This window comes from Gigantopelta aegis, chromosome 4 (genome assembly GCF_016097555.1).
Source record: "Gigantopelta aegis isolate Gae_Host chromosome 4, Gae_host_genome, whole genome shotgun sequence".
Taxonomy (NCBI): domain Eukaryota; kingdom Metazoa; phylum Mollusca; class Gastropoda; order Neomphalida; family Peltospiridae; genus Gigantopelta; species Gigantopelta aegis.
The window spans coordinates 51772064-51795410 of NC_054702.1; the positions used below are offsets into that span (position 1 = coordinate 51772064).

The 23347-nt window shown below is 37.0% G+C and overlaps 1 protein-coding gene across 1 annotated transcript in view; it reads right to left on the reverse strand.

Moving 5' to 3' along the window:
• LOC121369879 (cysteine-rich venom protein-like) overlaps positions 1-23347 on the reverse strand; it is a 56076-nt gene that overhangs the window by 13918 nt on the left and 18811 nt on the right. The window contains exons 2-5 of the mRNA XM_041494957.1: positions 13908-14063; positions 12966-13056; positions 5722-5870; positions 4139-4251 (exon numbers count right to left, since the gene is read on the reverse strand). Of these exons, the coding sequence (XP_041350891.1) occupies positions 4139-4251; positions 5722-5870; positions 12966-13056; positions 13908-14063 (509 nt within the window). The remainder of the gene's footprint in view (positions 1-4138; positions 4252-5721; positions 5871-12965; positions 13057-13907; positions 14064-23347) is intronic.

A 23347-nucleotide genomic window follows, 5' to 3' on the forward strand; every position in this document is an offset into this window, starting at 1 on the left:
TGCGCAGGTGAGGATAACTACACTTTCGCCTTAAACCGGTATGGCTATTGCATGTGTGAACCGTCGTCATTTCCAGCTTCTAGTTTTAGATACAGCGGTATAGTTAAACCAGTTTACGTTGTGTAAGTGTGACACAGTTGGTGTTTACGACACAAACAGTAACCATTTGCAATTGGTTTTTCTTTTGTGGATAATAATCTGCTCTTTTGTATTCTATTCTAGTCCAGTCTACTGTACGGTTGGACTGTTCTGTACTGTACTGCATTGGACTGTACGAACTGTACTGTAGTTTAGAGTACTGTATTGTACTGCACTGCACTGAATTGTACTGTACTATATGCTATGCTATGCTATGCTATGCTATGCTATGCTATGCTATGCTATGCTATGCTATGCTATGCTATGCTATGCTATACTTTGCTATATGCTATATGATATGCTATTTGTTATATGCTATATTCTATATGGTATAAGCTATATGCTATATGTTATATGCTATGCTATATGCTATACTATGCTAATAGTTGTTTTGAGTATTCAGAAGAAAGGTCATTTGTTATTTCAACAAGATACCACTCACCATGCTTATAACACAGCATAGCAAATATTTCCTCTCAACCAATGTACACATAAAAAGGTTGCAATAAGGATTGAATTGTATTGTATACTATGTTCACTGTACTGGATAAAGCATACTTTACGTTGTATCGCATCGCATCGCATCGCATCGCATCACATCACATCACATCACATAATATTAGACTCTACCCGTTATGTCTGGAATGAGCAGCTTAACCCCGAATTTGTTCTCATTTACATTAACGGAGAGGGGTGGTAGTATTTACATCCATGGCGTATATGGTGTATATGTCGATTGATACATTGCAGGTATTAGCCACATGTGTTACTATAGTCATCTATGGGATTTGATTTGGTGGTATACACCCTGAAGCTTATTTTAATTAGAAGGTCATTTTGCACATATAAAAGACAAAACATGGCTTCATATCTGACTCCATATAGATAAACGTACTTAGTCAATGTGCTTAAGTCAATATATGATACTTAAGTCAATATATGATACTTAAGTCAATATATGATACTTAAGTCAATATATGATACTTAAGTCAATGTGTGATACTTTAATATCGGCACATATAATGTAGCCGAGCTCCGTATTGATAAACGTACTTAAGTCAATGTGTGATACTTTAATATCGGCACATATCAGGTAGCCGCGCTCCGTATTGATAAACGTACTTAAGTCAATGCATGATACTTTAATATCGGCACATATAAGGTAGCCGCGCTCCGTATTGATAAACGTACTTAAGTCAATGCATGATACTTTAATATCGGCACATATCAGGTAGCCGCGCTCCGTATTGATAAACGTACTTAAGTCAGTGCATGATACTTTAATATCGGCACATATAAGGTAGCCGAGCTCCGTATTGATAAACGTACTTAAGTCAATGCATGATACTTTAATATCGGCACATATCAGGTAGCCGCGCTCCGTATTGATAAACGTACTTAAGTCAGCGCATGATACTTTAATATCGGCACATATAATGTAGCCGAGCTCCGTATTGATAAACGTACTTAAGTCAATGCATGATACTTTAATATCGGCACATATAAGGTAGCCGCGCTCCGTATTGATAAACGTACTTAAGTCAATGCATGATACTTTAATATCGGCACATATAAGGTAGCCGCGCTCCGTATTGATAAACGTACTTAAGTCAATGCATGATACTTTAATATCGGCACATATAAGGTAGCCGAGCTCCGTATTGATAAACGTACTTAAGTCAATGCATGATACTTTAATATCGGCACATATAATGTAGCCGAGCTCCGTATTGATAAACGTACTTAAGTCAATGCATGATACTTTAATATCGGCACATATAAGGTAGCCGCGCTCCGTATTGATAAACGTACTTAAGTCAATGCATGATACTTTAATATCGGCACATATAAGGTAGCCGAGCTCCGTATTGATAAACGTACTTAAGTCAGTGCATGATACTTTAATATCGGCACATATCAGGTAGCCGCGCTCCGTATTGATAAACGTACTTAAGTCAGTGCATGATACTTTAATATCGGCACATATAAGGTAGCCGAGCTCCGTATTGATAAACGTACTTAAGTCAATGCATGATACTTTAATATCGGCACATATAATGTAGCCGAGCTCCGTATTGATAAACGTACTTAAGTCAATGCATGATACTTTAATATCGGCACATATAATGTAGCCGAGCTCCGTATTGATAAACGTACTTAAGTCAATGCATGATACTTTAATATCGGCACATATCAGGTAGCCGCGCTCCGTATTGATAAACGTACTTAAGTCAATGCATGATACTTTAATATCGGCACATATAAGGTAGCCGCGCTCCGTATTGATAAACGTACTTAAGTCAATGCATGATACTTTAATATCGGCACATATAAGGTAGCCGCGCTCCGTATTGATAAACGTACTTAAGTCAATGCATGATACTTTAATATCGGCACATATAATGTAGCCGAGCTCCGTATTGATAAACGTACTTAAGTCAATGCATGATACTTTAATATCGGCACATATAAGGTAGCCGCGCTCCGTATTGATAAACGTACTTAAGTCAATGCATGATACTTTAATATCGGCACATATAAGGTAGCCGCGCTCCGTATTGATAAACGTACTTAAGTCAATGCATGATACTTTAATATCGGCACATATAAGGTAGCCGCGCTCCGTATTGATAAACGTACTTAAGTCAATGCATGATACTTTAATATCGGCACATATAATGTAGCCGAGCTCCGTATTGATAAACGTACTTAAGTCAATGCATGATACTTTAATATCGGCACATATAAGGTAGCCGCGCTCCGTATTGATAAACGTACTTAAGTCAGCGCATGATACTTTAATATCGGCACATATCAGGTAGCCGCGCTCCGTATTGATAAACGTACTTAAGTCAGCGCATGATACTTTAATATCGGCACATATAAGGTAGCCGCGCTCCGTATTGATAAACGTACTTAAGTCAGCGCATGATACTTTAATATCGGCACATATAAGGTAGCCGCGCTCCGTATTGATAAACGTACTTAAGTCAATGCATGATACTTTAATATCGGCACATATAAGGTAGCCGCGCTCCGTATTGATAAACGTACTTAAGTCAATGCATGATACTTTAATATCGGCACTTATAAGGTAGCCGCGCTCCGTATTGATAAACGTACTTAAGTCAATGCATGATACTTTAATATTGGCACATATAAGGTAGCCGCGCTCCGTATTGATAAACGTACTTAAGTCAATGCATGATACTTTAATATCGGCACATATAAGGTAGACGCGCTCCGTATTGATAAACGTACTTAAGTCAATGCATGATACTTATCAGCACACTTGTAGCAGCCGGGCTCCGTATTCATAAACGTACTTTAGTCAATGTTAAAGTTAAAGTTTGTTTTGTCTAACGACACCGCTAGAGCACATTGATTTATTAATCATCGGCTATTGGATGTTAAACATTTGGTAATTTTGACATATAGTCTTAGAGAGGAAACCCGTTACATTTTTTTTCATTAGTAGCAAGGGATTGTTTTATATGCACCATGTCACAGACAGGATAGTACATACCATGGCCTTTGATATATCAGTTGAGGTGCATTGGCTGGAACCAAAAATAGCCCAGTGTTCTCACCGACGGGTGTCGATCCTACACCGACCGCTCATCAAGCGGGCGCTATACCACTGGGCTACATCCCGCCCATTTTAAGTAGCCAGGCTCCATATTGATAAACGTATTTTTCAAAGTAGCCAGAAGAAGTTGATGGGGAAATGGCAGGTGTGTGGCACAGATAGCCACAAGAGTTAAGCAACTGTAGCGGTTGGAGAGACAAGGACTGGCATGTGGATGTGGACAGCGAAAGAAGTTCAAAAACAGGAGGAGCTGCCAGATTGGGAAGAAATTAGATGAAAGTCAAAGGAGAGAAAGGAAAGGGGGCAGTGTGATAATAATAAATAAAAAAAATAATTAAATAATTTTTTTTTTTTTAAATTTAAAGTAACCAGAAGAATGAATGTTATATAATAAATGGTATCTTTACTTACATAGCTCCATAGTTGCAGATCATAATATAGTTAAGTCCAGGTCTGTTTTCAATCCCCGGAACACTACAATCAGCCACCCCACACCCAACTTTTGCATTTCGGTGTAGGATCATCTGTGAACAATCGATTAAATAACGGTGTTAAAAATAATACTTTTATTCATGTAGAACTTACCGTACGTAATCAAAATGCATATGATAATTATTATATATTATATTATTATGTACATTATTTTTTATTATTATTAAAGTGGATCATGTAATGTAGTACTTTGTTAGTGGTAAAACGAAAACACTAATAAAAATAATATCACCTTCACCTTCAATTACATGGCTGCTATATACACAAACTCACTGTGTCTATTACCGGCCTCGGTGGTGTCGTGGTTAAGCCATCGGACATAAGACTGGTAGGTACTGTGTTCGGAGCTCCGGCACCGGCTCCCACCCAGAGCGAGTTTTAACGAATCGGTGGGTAGGTGTAAGACCACTACACCCTCTTCTCTCTCACTAACTACTAACAATTAGCCCACTGTCCTGGACAGACAGCCCAGATAGTTGAGGTGTGTGCCCAGGACAGCGTGCTTGAACCTTAATTAGATATAAGCACCAAAATAAGTTGAAATGAATGAAGTGTGTGTATTACGGGGGTGTCATGTTTTTAGTTTGATGATATCCTCATAAATTGTCAACTATATCCATTTATTTTACAATATTTTTGTTTTATCAGATTTGGATTCTACAGACAATTTTACATTAGAGACAGTCTTAATATATAAGTAATAACATGATTTTAATTGTTCTCTCCACGTCCAGTTTAGCGCTGAATTTTCCAGCTATAATGTGTAAAACCCGATATTGGCAGAACACAGAGCTTAAAATTGTTGTGTAAATTGTGCCTAACCCATTTGCAATACAATATGTTTCAATCAAATAGCGGCCTGCGAAAAGCGAAATGCAGTCCATTTTTTTAGACTTACCCGGTGAAATGGAAACTCAACTGCTAAAACTACCCAAAAATCGCAGGTCACTTTTCAAGTTAAAAAACAAGTTTGTTTTGTTTAACGACACCACTGGAGCACATCGATTAATTAATCATCGGCTATTGGATGTCAAACATTTGGTAATTATGACTCGTAGTCATCAGAGGAAACATGCTACATGCGTGCTGACTAACATTTTCCAACAAGCTATATATTTTTTATTAGCAGGACATATGTATTTTGGCCTGTTATTTATTTTAAGAAAATAACAGCAAGCCATAGTTTACTTCTTATATTTCGAGCCCTGGAACATAATAAAACATGTCTCGTTCCAGCCAGGGCCCCACGACTGGTATCAAATGACGTGGTATGTGCTATCTTGTCTGTGGGATGGTGCATATAAAAGATCCCTTTCTATTAATGGACAAAATGTAGCGGGTTTCCTCTCAATGACTGTGTAAAAATGACCATATGATTGACATCCAATAGCCGATGATTAATAAATCAATATGCTCTAGTGGTGTCGTTAAACAAAACAAACTTCTTCATAATATCACATCAGTTTCGAGTTGCCACTTAAATTGATGAGCAGGAAATGTACCTCAGAGTAGTGACCAGTCAGGCTGAACGTGTTGGCGGTGTTATAGGTGAAGTCCGCTTTTTCGTCTTCCCAGGACACCACGCCAGCAACAGGGTCGAAGGTATTGCTCCTAAAGTATATGTTCTGCCCCACCGTACTGCCAGGTAAACCTGTAAATAAAAACCCAAATCTCTTAAATACAAAATGCAGTGGGCCGAAGTTACAAAGCCTGTGTATATATCATACGGTCAATTCAGACTTTGATTGCCGATCTCATGTTTATATATCATACGGTCAATTCAGACTTTGATTGCCGATCTCATGCGAAACAGAAGTTACAAAGCCTGTGTATATATCATACGGTCAATTCAGACTTTGATTGCCGATCTCATGCGAAACGGAAGTTACAAAGCCTGTGTATATATCATACGGTCAATTCAGACTTTGATTGCCGATATCATGCGAAACAGAAGTTACAAAGCCTGTGTATATATCATACGATCAATTCAGACTTTGATTGCCGATCTCATGCGAAACAGAAGTTACAAAGCCTGTGTATATATCATACGGTCAATTCAGACTTTGATTGCCGATCTCATGCGAAACAGAAGTTACAAAGCCTGTGTATATATCATACGGTCAATTCAGACTTTGATTGCCGATCTCATGCGAAACAGAAGTTACAAAGCCTGTGTATATATCATACGGTCAATTCAGACTTTGATTGCCGATCTCATGCGAAACAGAAGTTACAAAGCCTGTGTATATATCATACGGTCAGTTCAGACTTTGATTGCCGATCTCATGCGAAACAGAAGTTACAAAGCCTGTGTATATATCATACGGTCAATTCAGACTTTGATTGCCGATCTCATGCGAAACAGAAGTTACAAAGCCTGTGTATATATCATACGGTCAATTCAGACTTTGATTGCCGATCTCATGCGAAACAGAAGTTACAAAGCCTGTGTATATATCATACGGTCAATTCAGACTTTGATTGCCGATCTCATGCGAAACGGAAGTTACAAAGCCTGTGTATATATCATACGGTCAATTCAGACTTTGATTGCCGATATCATGCGAAACAGAAGTTACAAAGCCTGTGTATATATCATACGGTCAATTCAGACTTTGATTGCCGATCTCATGCGAAACAGAAGTTACAAAGCCTGTGTATATATCATACGGTCAATTCAGACTTTGATTGCCGATAGCATGCGAAACAGAAGTTACAAAGCCTGTGTATATATCATACGGTCAATTCAGACTTTGATTGCCGATCTCATGCGAAACGGAAGTTACAAAGCCTGTGTATATATCATACGGTCAATTCAGACTTTGATTGCCGATATCATGCGAAACAGAAGTTACAAAGCCTGTGTATATATCATACGGTCAATTCAGACTTTGATTGCCGATCTCATGCGAAACAGAAGTTACAAAGCCTGTGTATATATCATACGATCAATTCAGACTTTGATTGCCGATCTCATGCGAAACAGAAGTTACAAAGCCTGTGTATATATCATACGGTCAATTCAGACTTTGATTGCCGATCTCATGCGAAACAGAAGTTACAAAGCCTGTGTATATATCATACGGTCAATTCAGACTTTGATTGCCGATCTCATGCGAAACAGAAGTTACAAAGCCTGTGTATATATCATACGGTCAATTCAGACTTTGATTGCCGATCTCATGCGAAACAGAAGTTACAAAGCCTGTGTATATATCATACGGTCAGTTCAGACTTTGATTGCCGATCTCATGCGAAACAGAAGTTACAAAGCCTGTGTATATATCATACGGTCAATTCAGACTTTGATTGCCGATCTCATGCGAAACAGAAGTTACAAAGCCTGTGTATATATCATACGGTCAATTCAGACTTTGATTGCCGATCTCATGCGAAACAGAAGTTACAAAGCCTGTGTATATATCATACGGTCAATTCAGACTTTGATTGCCGATCTCATGCGAAACAGAAGTTACAAAGCCTGTGTATATAGCATACGGTCAATTCAGACTTTGATTGCCGATAGCATGCGAAACAGAAGTTACAAAGCCTGTGTATATATCATACGGTCAATTCAGACTTTGATTGCCGATCTCATGCGAAACAGAAGTTACAAAGCCTGTGTATATATCATACGGTCAATTCAGACTTTGATTGCCGATCTCATGCGAAACGGAAGTTACAAAGCCTGTGTATATATCATACGGTCAATTCAGACTTTGATTGCCGATATCATGCGAAACAGAAGTTACAAAGCCTGTGTATATATCATACGGTCAATTCAGACTTTGATTGCCGATCTCATGCGAAACAGAAGTTACAAAGCCTGTGTATATATCATACGGTCAATTCAGACTTTGATTGCCGATAGCATGCGAAACAGAAGTTACAAAGCCTGTGTATATATCATACGGTCAATTCAGACTTTGATTGCCGATCTCATGCGAAACAGAAGTTACAAAGCCTGTGTATATATCATACGGTCAATTCAGACTTTGATTGCCGATCTCATGCGAAACGGAAGTTACAAAGCCTGTGTATATATCATACGGTCAATTCAGACTTTGATTGCCGATATCATGCGAAACAGAAGTTACAAAGCCTGTGTATATATCATACGGTCAATTCAGACTTTGATTGCCGATCTCATGCGAAACAGAAGTTACAAAGCCTGTGTATATATCATACGGTCAATTCAGACTTTGATTGCCGATCTCATGCGAAACAGAAGTTACAAAGCCTGTGTATATATCATACGGTCAATTCAGACTTTGATTGCCGATCTCATGCGAAACGGAAGTTACAAAGCCTGTGTATATATCATACGGTCAATTCAGACTTTGATTGCCGATCTCATGCGAAACAGAAGTTACAAAGCCTGTGTATATATCATACGGTCAATTCAGACTTTGATTGCCGATCTCATGCGAAACAGAAGTTACAAAGCCTGTGTATATATCATACGATCAATTCAGACTTTGATTGCCGATCTCATGCGAAACAGAAGTTACAAAGCCTGTGTATATATCATACGGTCAATTCAGACTTTGATTGCCGATATCATGCGAAACAGAAGTTACAAAGCCTGTGTATATATCATACGGTCAATTCAGACTTTGATTGCCGATCTCATGCGAAACAGAAGTTACAAAGCCTGTGTATATATCATACGGTCAATTCAGACTTTGATTGCCGATCTCATGCGAAACAGAAGTTACAAAGCCTGTGTATATATCATACGGTCAATTCAGACTTTGATTGCCGATCTCATGCGAAACAGAAGTTACAAGCCTGTGTATATATCATACGGTCAATTCAGACTTTGATTGCCGATCTCATGCGAAACGGAAGTTACAAAGCCTGTGTATATATCATACGGTCAATTCAGACTTTGATTGCCGATCTCATGCGAAACAGAAGTTACAAAGCCTGTGTATATATCATACGGTCAATTCAGACTTTGATTGCCGATCTCATGCGAAACAGAAGTTACAAAGCCTGTGTATATATCATACGGTCAATTCAGACTTTGATTGCCGATCTCATGCGAAACAGAAGTTACAAAGCCTGTGTATATATCATACGGTCAATTCAGACTTTGATTGCCGATCTCATGCGAAACGGAAGTTACAAAGCCTGTGTATATATCATACGGTCAATTCAGACTTTGATTGCCGATCTCATGCGAAACAGAAGTTACAAAGCCTGTGTATATATCATACGGTCAGTTCAGACTTTGATTGCCGATCTCATGCGAACAGAAGTTACAAAGCCTGTGTATATATCATACGGTCAATTCAGACTTTGATTGCCGATCTCATGCGAAACAGAAGTTACAAAGCCTGTGTATATATCATACGGTCAATTCAGACTTTGATTGCCGATCTCATGCGAAACAGAAGTTACAAAGCCTGTGTATATATCATACGGTCAATTCAGACTTTGATTGCCGATCTCATGCGAAACAGAAGTTACAAAGCCTGTGTATATATCATACGGTCAATTCAGACTTTGATTGCCGATCTCATGCGAAACAGAAGTTACAAAGCCTGTGTATATATCATACGGTCAATTCAGACTTTGATTGCCGATCTCATGCGAAACACGAAACGGAAGTTACAAATTTGCTTAAAACCTGGTTTTTGATGGGCGTACATAGGATTTTGAAAAGGGGGGTTCCAAAATAGATTGCAGAGATATTGGGCATATATTTCTATGTTGAGTAAATATAATAATGTCAGGGATTTTGAAAAGGGGGGTTCCAAAATAGATTGCAGAGATATTGGGCATATATTTCTATGTTGAGTAAATATAATAATGTCAGGGATTTTGAAAAGGGGGATTCCAAAATAGATTGTTGAGATATTGGGCATATATTTCTATGTTGAGTAAATATAATAATGTCAGATATATTAAATTATTAAAAAAAAAGCGATTTCAGGGGGGTTCGGTCGAACCCATCGACCCCCCCCCCCCCCCCCCCCCCCCATGTACGCCCATGTGAGCATATGTAAGAAATAGAATAATACATTCATATCCGTTAGATACCATTTATCTCACAACTGGTTGTTTGAAAACGTATCTAACGAGTGAAAGCAACAAGTCATTGTGAGAAAAATGGTATCTAACGGCCACTCATGTATTCTTCTCTATGTAACACATTTGGATAAAGTTACAACAGAGTGAAACAAGAGTATGTGACGTTGAAACGGTGAAATACCCTTAAAACATAGACTAAAGCTCGACATTATAACTGATACTTCTCAGACGCACGTGCGTTTTTAAAAATGTTTTTAAAAAATGCATTTCGTGACATTAAAACACAACAATAACCAGAAACACTTCGGAAATGGATAATCTAAACACTAAAATCTAAGTAAAGTATGATTTCAGTTATCATAAACGGCTCTAATGGTAAAACATATATATATATATATGCCTTAGTGTTTAAAAACTAGGTTCTGTCCCGTTAAGAGCACTGACACGCTTGCTGTTGAAGATTTCTTTCATTTTAATCATATTAGGTCTCACAAAATAAAAAGTTTTGCCAGGGAGCGGGTTTAATGGGTTGAGTGCGTCGTTAAATACAATGAATTCCATTGAAAACGCATCAGTCAGATTTGTAGTTGTATATGAGCAGAAGAAACAAAACTCATTTAACCGATTTTGTGTAAATGGATGTATTGGCAGTAAATGACCCCCAAGGGGTATTCAAGGTTTGGGGTTAATGTGCATCTTGGCTCACACGTGCAATAGCAATTACAACTGAAATTTCCGTAAATTTGGACGAATGGATATATAGAGAATACTCCCCGAGTGTCTTGTGATAACAGAATTTATCAGCATGAGTTGATAAAAGTATGAAATCCGAGGCTTGCCGAAGATTTTTATACTTTTATCAACGAGTGCTGATAAAGTCATTATATTGTGTGGATAAAACACGCAGTCACGAGAGAGAGAGAGAGAGAGAGAGAGAGAGAGAGAGAGAGAGAGAGAGAGAGAGAGAGAGAGAGAGAGACACACACAGACACACAGAGACACAGACAGAGAGAGAGACAGAGAGAGACAGAGAAAGAGAGAGAGACACAGACAGACAGACAGACAGACAGAGAGAGACACAGAGAGAGACACAGAGAGAGACAGAGAGAGAGACAGAGAGACACAGACAGAGAGAGACACACATACATAGAGAGAGAGAGAGAGAGAGAGAGAGAGAGAGAGAGAGAGAGAGAGAGAGAGAGAGAGAGAGAGAGAGAGAGAGAGAGAGAGAGAAAGAGATAGAGAGAGAGAGAGAGAGAGAGAGATTATAACCGTCCAAATGTCTGTCTAGCTTACGGACGGCAGAGTATTCGGGCTAACGTAAGGCCTCGTGGAGTTTAACATGTTTAAGAGGTCGTAACAGACACCCTTGAGCTTTTTCACAAAAACAAAAAGTTGTTTTGTTTAATGGCACCACTAGAGCACATTGATTACTTTAAATCGTCGGCTATTGGATGTCAAACATTTGGTAATTCTGACTCGTAATCATCAGAGGAAACCCGCTACATGTTTCCATTAGCAGCAGAAGATCTTTTATATGCACTTCCCCACAGACAGGAAAGCACATACCACGGCCTTTTGACCTGTTGTGGTGCACTGGTTGGGACGAGAAAAAAACAATTAGCTGAATGGATCCACTAAGGTGATTCGAACCTGCAACGCAAGCACCTCAGGCGAGCGCTCAACCAACTGAACTAAATATGTTACCTCCCAATGTTTATTATATATTATTATAATTAAAGTTTAAGGAGTCTTTGGACAAGCTACACAAATTCTGAGGAAAGTCAAATTTGGTGAATATATCTCAATATTAAATCCACCAAAAGCTAATTCGTAAATCAAATAATGTACCATGCCTTTGCTGGGACTCGAACCTATGGCACGGAATCGCCCGCAAATTGCAGACTTGCCACGATACCTTCTGACAATGTATGTATGTATGTATGTATGTATGTTCGTATGTACGTGTGTGTGTGTCCGTGCGTGTGTACGTATGTTTGTTTGTGTTTGTGTTTGTGTTTGTACTTAGATATTTGTAGTAATGTCACTAGGTAGTGAAATTATATTTAATACATTTATGATATAAAGACCACACATTATTGTTGTAATGCTTTTACTATGCATACTATTGAAATTAGCGATAGTTGAGCAAACAACTGCGAGAAAACTATAGATGCATTGTTATCGAGGCACTGACTATCGCAACATATCGATAGTTCCATGTATTGTTACACCACTAGTTGCTATATACAATCGCTATTCTCGTAGGAGGGTTTTACGTGCACATCCAGAGCAAGCTGTTGTAGCGCACGTCTGTCATGGGCGCAGGTGCCTGTCTCGGCCGGCTCCTCCGTCCAGGACAGGAAAGGAAAGGGTTGGGATGTGTAGGAGAAGGGACCGCCTGCACTGACTGGTGCAATAGATCACCAGCAGCCCGACCGGGGTCGGTAACAGACAGGGAAGGGGAGGGGTTGATTTTGGCTATGGAATTTGGAATGTCCCGTAGGTTTAATGCCAAAGGAAAAGGTGCGCAGTTTGAATAAAGGAAATTGGGCGCATTTTTAACGGTCCGCCGAAATAAAAAGGGGATATCTTCTTAAGAGTGTTAAGATACAATTTTCTTCGCTAACAGAAAGCTGAAATTGGCTACAGTTTTTCATAGCAAAACGCCGCCTTATGACTGGAATTGTTCTGCGACTATACATACCTAAAGCCTGCCTGTTAACAGTCAAATCGTGGCTAAATCTACACTGCTTGGCGTACGTTAATGCAATTAGCGCAAGTTCGTCGTCCCAAACCTGAAAATGTATAATAAAAAAGTTTGTTTTGTTTAACGACACCACTGGAACACATTCAGATCAATTAATCATCGGCTATTGGACGTCAAACATTAAATTGGTAATTCTGACTCGTAGTCATCAGTTGAAACCCGCTAAAAATAAATGTCCTAATGTAGTAAGGGATCTTTTATATGCACTTTCCCACAGACAGGAAAGCACATACCACGGCCTTTGACCAGTTGTTGTGCACTGGTTGGAACGAGAAAAAAAACATAATCAGTTTAATGGATCCACTGAGATGGTTCGATCCTGCGACGGAAGCACCTCAGGCGAGCACTCAACAGATTGAGCTATATCCCGCCCCGAAAATGTATAACAGTGGCACATTGAAACATTGAAACCTGTGGTTTGTATGTGTATATATTTACAACGTCATGGTTAGGCCATCGGTCTACAGGCTGGTAGGTACTGGGTTCGGATCCCAGTCGAGGCATGGGATTTTTAATCCAGATACCGACTCCAAACCCTGAGTGAGTGTTCCACAAGGCTCAATGGGTAGGTGTAAACCACTTGCACCGACCAGTGATCCATGACTGGTTCAACAAAGGCCATGGTTTGTGCTATCCTGCCTGTGGGAAGCGCAAATAAAAGATCCCTTGCTGCTAATCGGAAAGAGTAGCCCATGTAGTAGCGACAGCGGGTTTCCTCTCAAAATCTGTGTGGTCCTTAACCATGTGTCTAACGCCATATAATCCGTAAATAAAATGTGTTGAGTGCGTCGTTAAATAAAACATTTCTTTCTTCTTCTTTTTTGAACTGTCTAACATTATTGCAATGAATATAATTAGCTCGTCAAATAATAACGTTACCATGAGCTGCATGTTTGACGCAGGGGGCTGCACCTCGTTACGAATTCGGTTGTGGTTGCTCACTATGTTGTCCTCGTCCGCTTGACTCAGTGGTATTTCAGTTCCCGTCACAGTTTGGCACATAGAGTGGGCAGACGAGAAATGCTCATATGCGCACTGAAAAGTAAGTAGTTAAAATGTGACATAAAAAAGTTTTAAAAAAATTAATTTAAAAAAATAAATAATAAAAACACCTAATAATAATAAAACAATATAGGTGTATGTATATATTTGAGAATGAATGAACGCACTGGCACAGGAATTAAAAAAACCCCACCTAAAATATTATTATTTTCTAATTTTGCCCCAGGTATTCGAAATTGATTTTAAATTGACCGTTGTGATATACAAAATATAACTGGTTTTCGGTCAGTCTTGTTTTAAATTTATTTGGCTAGTACTATGTTTTGTTTATCAACCGAAAATGATGTATTTGTTTTTAGAAGATTGTTAGGAAAAGGGATAACAAACAAACCAACCGCTGAAAAATTGACTGGTTTAGAGGCATAGACGTAGGATTAGGCGGCGGGTGGTCGTGTGGAGACTAAGATATCCTTGAGACTTGGATTTTGTTTTCTGTATGCAATAACCGGACATGGTGTAATAAGGTTTTTCATAACAGTTTGCAGATTCAAAAACTCCTCCTTCATAAGTTTACCAATATCAACGCTATGTCGACTGTAAATTATTAGAAAACATATTTTATCTCTTTCTACGGCTTTACCAGATTCAACATTGATTCCAAATGGCTGTTTTGTCTGTAATGTACGAATCCAGAAGGCCTCTCGTTCAAGTCTCAAGAGGTCTGTTTCGTCTTTTATGTATGTATGTATGTATGTATGTATGCAGTTTTGTTTGTTTGGGGTTTTGTTTGTTGTTTTTGTTTCTCTTTTACACCTTTAGTCTCTGTATTCTGCATTATTGATACAGGTGAAGCTGAACACCTTGGATGTTTTAAAATTATCTTCACCCCTGTATACAAAATGAGATTTTATCTATATTATTTGATTATGAAACTTTTTTTTATTTACAGTTGTTTTTTGTGGGGGTTTTGTGTGTTTCGTTTTTGTTGGTTTGTTTTTTGTTGGGGGTTTTTGTGGGTTTTTTTGTAAAAATTAAATGCTATGAGAGATGGTATGTGTTTAAAACTGATATGTTTCTGTATGAGCTTTAGAATTATTTAGTGTAGGCCTATAGTTATACTCCTGTTACTCGGTTCCCTTTTGATGTTAATGAACTATAGTTTCAGTTTGTACTTACTGCTTGCCGTTCGTTTCGCAATAATACATTCCATGTTTCGAAATCTGAAAACAAATACAAAACACTAAAGTCAGATTTTTATTTTATTATTTTTAAATAAAACAACCATAATCTTTTAACAAAGAGAATTATTTTCGATTACTCGATAGGGCCGGGCCGTTCTCCATGTTTGCTGTCAGTTGAGCTATCTCGGTATCAACCATCCAATGATGCACGGAACCTGCAGTGCCTGCCGGGTAATTCCCTCACTGCACCCCCACCCCCACCCATGTGGGGTCAAACCCACAGGAGAGACACCATTATTCGTGTCTTCCAAGTGGGAGAAACTCAGTGTGTGTGTGTGTGTGTGTGTGTGTGTGTGTGTGTGTGTGTGTGTGTGTGTGTGTGTGTGTGTGGAATTACATCTCCCCACTGTGCCTAGTGGTGCACACACTCTAGGTTGAACTCGGTACTGGATTGAAAAAAACACACATTGCATCAGGTGGGACACGAACTCGGTACCTTACGTGTCATGGTTTAACCACTACACTACTAAGACCGGTCTCAGGTCAGATCTTGGTGTTATTCAACTTGGTGGCGGGACGTAGCTCAGTGGTAAACCGCTCGCCTGATACGCGGTCGGTCTAGGATCGATCCCCGTCGGTGGGCCCATTGGGCTATTTCTTGTTCCAGCCAGTACACCACAACTGCTATATCAAAGGACGTGGTATGTACTGCCCTGTTTCTGGGATGGTGCATATAAAAGATCCCTTGCTGCTAATGAAAAAATTTAGCGGGTTTCCTTTCTTAGACTACAAGTAAAAATTACCAAATGTTTGACATTCAACTGTCAATGTGCTGTTAGTGGTGTCGTTAAACAAAATAAACTTCAACTTTATTCATCTTGGATGTCTTCGCTACATGTCACGGGATAGCATTGGCGTTCATTGGGCCTATTAGAGATGGAGAGAGAGAGAGAGAGAGAGAGAGAGAGAGAGAGAGAGAGAGAGAGAGAGAGAGAGAGAGAGAGAGAGAGAGAGAGAGAGAGAGAGAGAGACGCACAGACATACACACACATACACTTCCTTTAACGTTGGAAAGATGCAGATACATGCCGTTCATCTAGTCTTTTATGTTACAGCAGGGTTGAAACTTAGCAGTCGCCCGGTCGTCCGTGGCGACCTTTATTGGCTAAGGGCGACTAAGATTTTACAAAGGTAGTCCGTTGGGCGAAAATCGATTTTAGAGTGGCGTCGGCTTATTGGAATGGACTGGATACACTATAATTATCTAGTAGACCTATGTTTTGGCATTATTAAATGTTATGGGACAAATTAATCCTGTTTAATTAGCATACAAGTATTTTATTCTGGGACAAAATCAAAATTTATCTTGTAGTTTTAATTCAAACTAACAATGACATTTTCCCATTACTAAAAGTCAGTTACTAGTAATTGGCATGCAAATATAAAATTTATATAAAAACGTAGTAATTTATTCAATTGTAAACCCATACCATCTGAAATAACTTTTTTGTGGAAGTTCAGTGTAATATAATATATATATATATATATATATATATATATATATATATATATATATATATATATATATACTCTCCAGTAAAGGATTTGCTTGGGAGTGGCTGTCCTCCTATAGACAAGGCACTAGATAACGATTAATGGAATTACCCACTATTCCATATATTTTGTCGTTCAGATTTATCTTGGATGTGCCATCAAGATTTAACCCATGCAGTTTTATAAATATATATATAAAATATATATATATATATATATATATATCCTTTACTGGAGAGTCCATCCCTCTTGCATCGCCATAAAGAGGACTGCCACTCCCAGATTAAATTACTAAAACACGCGGCAGTACTACCTTTTAAGGTTTTAGTTTCTTTATACTGCATTATCGATTACTTCAGAAACAATGCACGTCAAGCTGCATAAATTGACTGTTCTAGCATTTTTCTTTACCCGTATTATACATGATATTTAATCTGTATCATTTAATTGTAATTTGTAATGAAACATTTTTATTTATAATTAATTTCTTTTTCAAAGAAAAGTAATTTGGGTTGGTATGGGTTTAAAAGTTAATAATATGTTTTTAATGTGAATTTTAACTTCATTCCTTATGAAGTTGCATTCCAATTCATCGTTTTCCTTTCAACGCAAACGGTCTACATACATGGCTATTATTATACATGGTTATTCTTCAACAAAGAAAATTCTAATTTTTATTCTCGCTGTGCAGTTAAATTGCAGGGCTAGTTGAATTTGAGAAGGGCCAGTAAGATTTTTCTTCAACTGGCCCTGCTGGCGACCATGGTTTACATGTTAATTTTCAACCCTGTTACAGTATTTTTTCTGTACATGCATTCCTTATATTCTCCTAAATGCTACTTCTGCCACTGTGCGTTATGTATGTATTGTTCACATGCAAGTATGTAGCTAGTTAGGTAGGTAGGTATTATGGTCTCTACGAGTACTCAAATACTCGAGCACGGGCCTCGAGTAGAGCTGGACGGTATTGCAATTTGAGGTTCGGTATCGATATCGGTATTTTTGGGGTGATTTACCTCGGTATCGGTACGGTATTCGGTATTGACACGATACCGATATCGAGCGCTATTTTCGGTATACTCAGCTTTAAATGCAAAGTAAAAGTAAAGTTTGTTTTATTTAACGACGCACATTGATTTTTTTTTTTTATCTTATCGATTATTGGACGTCAAACATATGGTCATTCTGACACATTTTTTTTTTAGAGGAAACCCACTGTCGCCACATAGGCTACTCTTTTACGACAGGCAGAAAGGAATCTTATATTTGCGCTTCCCACAGGCAGGATAGCACAAACCATGGCCTTTGTTGAACCAGTTATGGATCACTGGTCGGTGCAAATGGTTGACACCTACCCATTGGGCCTTGCGGAGCACTCACTCGGGGTTTGGAGTCGGTATCTGGATTAAAATCCCCATGCCTCGACTCGGATCCGAACCCAGTACCTACCAGACTGTTGACCTATGGCCTACCAACGACTCCACCGAGACCGGTGTTTTAAATGCATGCCTGTGTTATGGCTCACCCGATAATTTTATCTAAATACAATTAAATTCCATACACAAGGCTCTCGTCTGATTTATGCCAACCCATTTTGCGTTCGTCAGATATATTATTAGTGCTTTCCGGAAAATATTTTTCAATACCGAAATTTTGGTATTTTGAAATTTGCTCGTTACGGTAAATCGGTATTGACATATATATACCGCCCAGCTCTAGCCTCAATTTTCATTCTATAAATTTAGTATTTTATATTAATATATATTTGTTATGTGAAAGTCCAACGAAAACTATATTTTTATCCAATGCTTAACAGTGTTCTTGACTCGCGTAACTTCTGTGTCTAATTATAAAACAAATATCCCAGTATTTCTTGTTGAAGATAACAAATATTAAAAATATCAGAATCTGTATATTTTATTTTATAATTTAAAAAACAAACATTTGTTGCTATAGCTGTATGTAAAGTTTTGTATTGAAACCACAATTATAAGGATAGGTCTTTTAAAATTGAAAATGATAAGCTGTAATAATATCCACATATTTGTGGTGAAAAGTTGCAACTCAATTCACAATATTTTATTTATGAAGTAGGAATTGCTTCATTCCTGTGCAATAATTGGTATATTGTTTGGCTTCTTTTTTTTTAAATCTGTCTTAAATTAAGAGGGAAAATTGAATCGTTCGTTGGTATAAATATCTTATTACTAGTTTTTATCTTGCAAATAAATGTTTTTATAGCTCTTCTTAAGGTGGTATATTCTGAAAAAGATTGTATATTGTACTTTGCTTTGCACACTTCTTAAAGGGACATTCCTGAGTTTGCTGCATTGTAAGATGTATGCGACTGATAAAATATTTCTACGATTAAACTTACATGTTATATATATTTTCTTGTTTAGAATATTAGTGTATGTATATTCAGTGTGTTTCTGGTCATCTTAATATTTGTAAGAAGCCCAAACTGGATTTTATCTTCAAATAATTTAGTACGTACGAAAAAATCTTTTTCAGGAAATAAAATGAAATTTAACCTAGTACGATCAGAAACACTTTTAATATACAACCACTAATATTTTATGCAGAAAAATATATTTGATATGCAATTACATTCGTTAAAAAGTTTCTGTTAGTCGATAACATCTTTAAAATGACAGCAAACTCAGGAATGTCCCTTTAATTCATAAACTGCCCTTGCTCATTCAGTAAATCTTGTACGAAAAGGATACCTTTTTCAATACAGTATTTGCACAGTGCACGTTTATTATCTTTAATTATATGATCACTATGCCTAATATTTGTACATTATTTCATTGTTATTTTACCAAGTTTGTTTCTGTGGAATCTTTATCCAACTTAGTAATTCATTTTTCTTCCAAAACAGATTTGTAATTAGTTCTTGGGGGTTTTCTGAAGAAAATAATCTCCTTTCTTCAATATAATGTTCTGTATATATTAATATATATTAATCTTGCTATGGCCTGAGATAAAGTTTTCATTTCGAAATTAAAGTTAACAAATCTTATCAAAGTATCTTTTAATGTAATAATTTGTTTTTTAAATGCAACATTTTAATGCCTTCATTTTTTATTCTTGTACCAGTATTTATCTGATCCTTTTCAATTAAGACTTTTTTTTTTTTTTTTTTTTTTTTAAATTATGAACAAAATAGAATGAATGTTTAACGTCATCACAGCACACACAAAATACATCGGCTACTTAGTATCAAACCAAGGTAAATTCAACAATGAAATGGTGAACTAAATGAAGTTAAGTAACAATTTAAAACACATTTATTAATATTAAAATTACTATTTCATTTTGTATTCTCGAAAGAAAAAAAAAATTTTTTTGAATGATCAGTATTTGCAACAACAATAAACAAAATGTTTTAAATTGAATATATAAAACTACATTTACCTTCTTCTCCGGTGCATGATGGCAGTACGGCCAAACAGGCCAAACATGCCAGGAGTGAAACACAGCTTGGTAACAAAGTCTTCGAATACATGGTTGCATTAACTTGTATCTCTGTTCTACCTTCAGTTTTATATCATTAGCTGGTCAGGTGGTCATGCGACAGTTGGCATTCAATTCGATCATAAACGTGAAATAAAAACAGGGATTGTGAGGCTGACGAACGTAAGTCAGTTATCTAAAACAAAAATCGCAAAACAACACCTGTTAGTAATTTATATACAAACAAATAAGTAATTTATTTTTATATGTGAAAGGTGTCGCAAATTTTTCTGGGTGCGAAACGAATATATTATTAAATACGTTTTCAATTTTCTCATATTGTTCATTTTTAATTAACAATAGTGTTACATTTCTTTCTTCTGACGCTGTCCTTTCTGGCATCTATCTTGATAACATTATGCTCTATTATATGCTAAGAACAAAACCATAGTGACCAAAGGGTCTGTTAATAATGGCAGATAAGGTAACAATAGTATTAATAATAATGGTAATATGTTCTACTGTCTAACACACACAAACAAATAAACAAACAGAGAAAAAGCGAGATGGACACAAAAATAGACAAACATATTTTTATATATTACCAGGGTATTATCAACTGACAATTTTTTCTAACAAGTGAAAAAGTGAAGAAAATAATTACAAATTAATATTACAAATGTTGCAAATGTTTTCACAAAAACATTTACAAATGAAAATTTACAAATTTGTATGGGTGTATAGTTGATAAACATTTCCAAGTGTGTTCTTACACATGTTTAAAGGTGTACCGCTTACACACATTTCAAAGTGTGTTCTTACACATCTTTAAAGGTGTACCGCTTACACATATTTCAAAATGTGTTCTTAGCATGTTTAAAGGTGCACCGCTTACAAACATTTACAGGTGTGTTCTTACACATGTTTAAAGGTGTACCACTTACAAACATTTACAGGTGTGCTCTTACACATGTTTAAAGGTGTACCGCTTACACACATTTGAAAGTGTGTTCTTACACATGTTTAAAGGTGTACCGCTTACACACATTTCAAAGTGTGTTCTTACACATGTTTAAAGGTGCACCGCTTACAAACATTTGAAAGTGTGTTCTTACACATGTTTAAAGGTGTACCGCTTACAAACATTTACAGGTGTGTTCTTACACATGTTTAAAGGTGTACCGCTTACAAACATTTACAGGTGTATTCTTACACATGTTTAAAGGTGTACCGCTTACAAACATTTACAGGTGTGTTCTTACACATGTTTAAAGGTGTACCGCTTACAAACATTTACAGGTGTGCTCTTACACATGTTTTAAGGTGCACCGCTTACACACATTTGAAAGTGTGTTCTTACACATGTTTAAAGGTGTACCGCTTACACACATTTCAAAGTGTGTTCTTATACATGTTTAAAGGTGCACCGCTTACAAACATTTGAAAGTGTGTTCTTACACATGTTTAAAGGTGTACCGCTTACAAACATTTACAGGTGTGTTCTTACACATGTTTAAAGGTGTACCGCTTACAAACATTTACAGGTGTGTTCTTACACATGTTTAAAGGTGTACCGCTTACAAACATTTACAGGTGTATTCTTACACATGTTTAAAGGTGTACCGCTTACAAACATTTACAGGTGTGTTCTTACACATGTTTAAAGGTGTACCGCTTACAAACATTTACAGGTGTGTTCTTACACATGTTTTAAGGTGCACCGCTTACACACATTTCAAAGTGTGTTCTTAGCATGTTTAAAGGTACACCGCTTACAAACATTTACAGGTGTGTTCTTACACATGTTTAAAGGTGTACCGCTTACACACATTTCAAAGTGTGTTCTTACACATGTTTAAAGGTGCACCGCTTACAAACATTTACAGGTGTGTTCTTACACATGTTTAAAGGTGTACCGCTTACACACATTTCAAAGTCTGTTCTTAGCATGTTTAAAGGTGCACCGCTTACAAACATTTACAGGTGTGTTCTTACACATGTTTAAAGGTGTACCGCTTACAAACATTTACAGGTGTGTTCTTACACATGTTTAAAGGTGTACCACTTACACACATTTCAAAGTGTGTTCTTAGCATGTTTAAAGGTGCACCGCTTACAAACATTTACAGGTGTGTTCTTACACATGTTTAAAGGTGTACCGCTTACACACATTTCAAAGTGTGTTCTTACACATGTTTAAAGGTGTACCGGTTACACACATTTTAAAATGTGTTGTTACACATGTTTAAAGGTGTACCGCTTACAAACATTTCCAGGTGTGTTCTTACACATGTTTAAAGGTGCACCGCTTACAAACATTTACAGGTGTGTTCTTAAACATGTTTAAAGGTGCACCGCTTACAAACATTTACAGGTGTGTTCTTACACATGTTTAAAGGTGTACCGCTTACAAACATTTACAAGTGTATTCTTACATATGTTTAAAGGTGCACTGCTTATAAACATTTACAAGTGTGTTCTTACACATGTTTAAAGGTGCACCGCTTACAAACATTTACAAGTGTGTTCTTACACATGTTTAAAGGTGCACCGCTTACAAACATTTACAAGTGTATTCTTACATATGTTTAAAGGTGCACCGCTTACAAACATTTACAAGTGTATTCTTACATATGTTTAAAGGTGCACCGCTTACAAACATTTACAAGTGTGTTTTTAAACAAGTGTGTTCTTACACATGTTTAAATGTGTACCGCTTATAAACATTTAAACGTATGTTTTAGACAAGTGTGTTCTTACACATGTTTAAAGATGCACCGCTTACAAACATTTACAAGAGTATTTTTACAAATGTTTACAGGGATACAGTTTACAAATATCTACACATGTATTTTCATAACTGTTTACTTGTGTACCATTTACAAATATTTACAAATGTATGTTTACACATGTTTACATATGTACACTTTACATGTACATGTGTATGTATACAAATGTTTACATATGTACAATTTTCATTTACAGCTGTACAGTTTACAAACATTTAGAAATGTATTTTTATCAATGTTCACGTGTACAGTTTAGAAATACTTACATTTGTACAGTTTACATTTACAGCTGTTCAGTTTACAAACATTTAGAAATGTATTTTTATCAATGTTC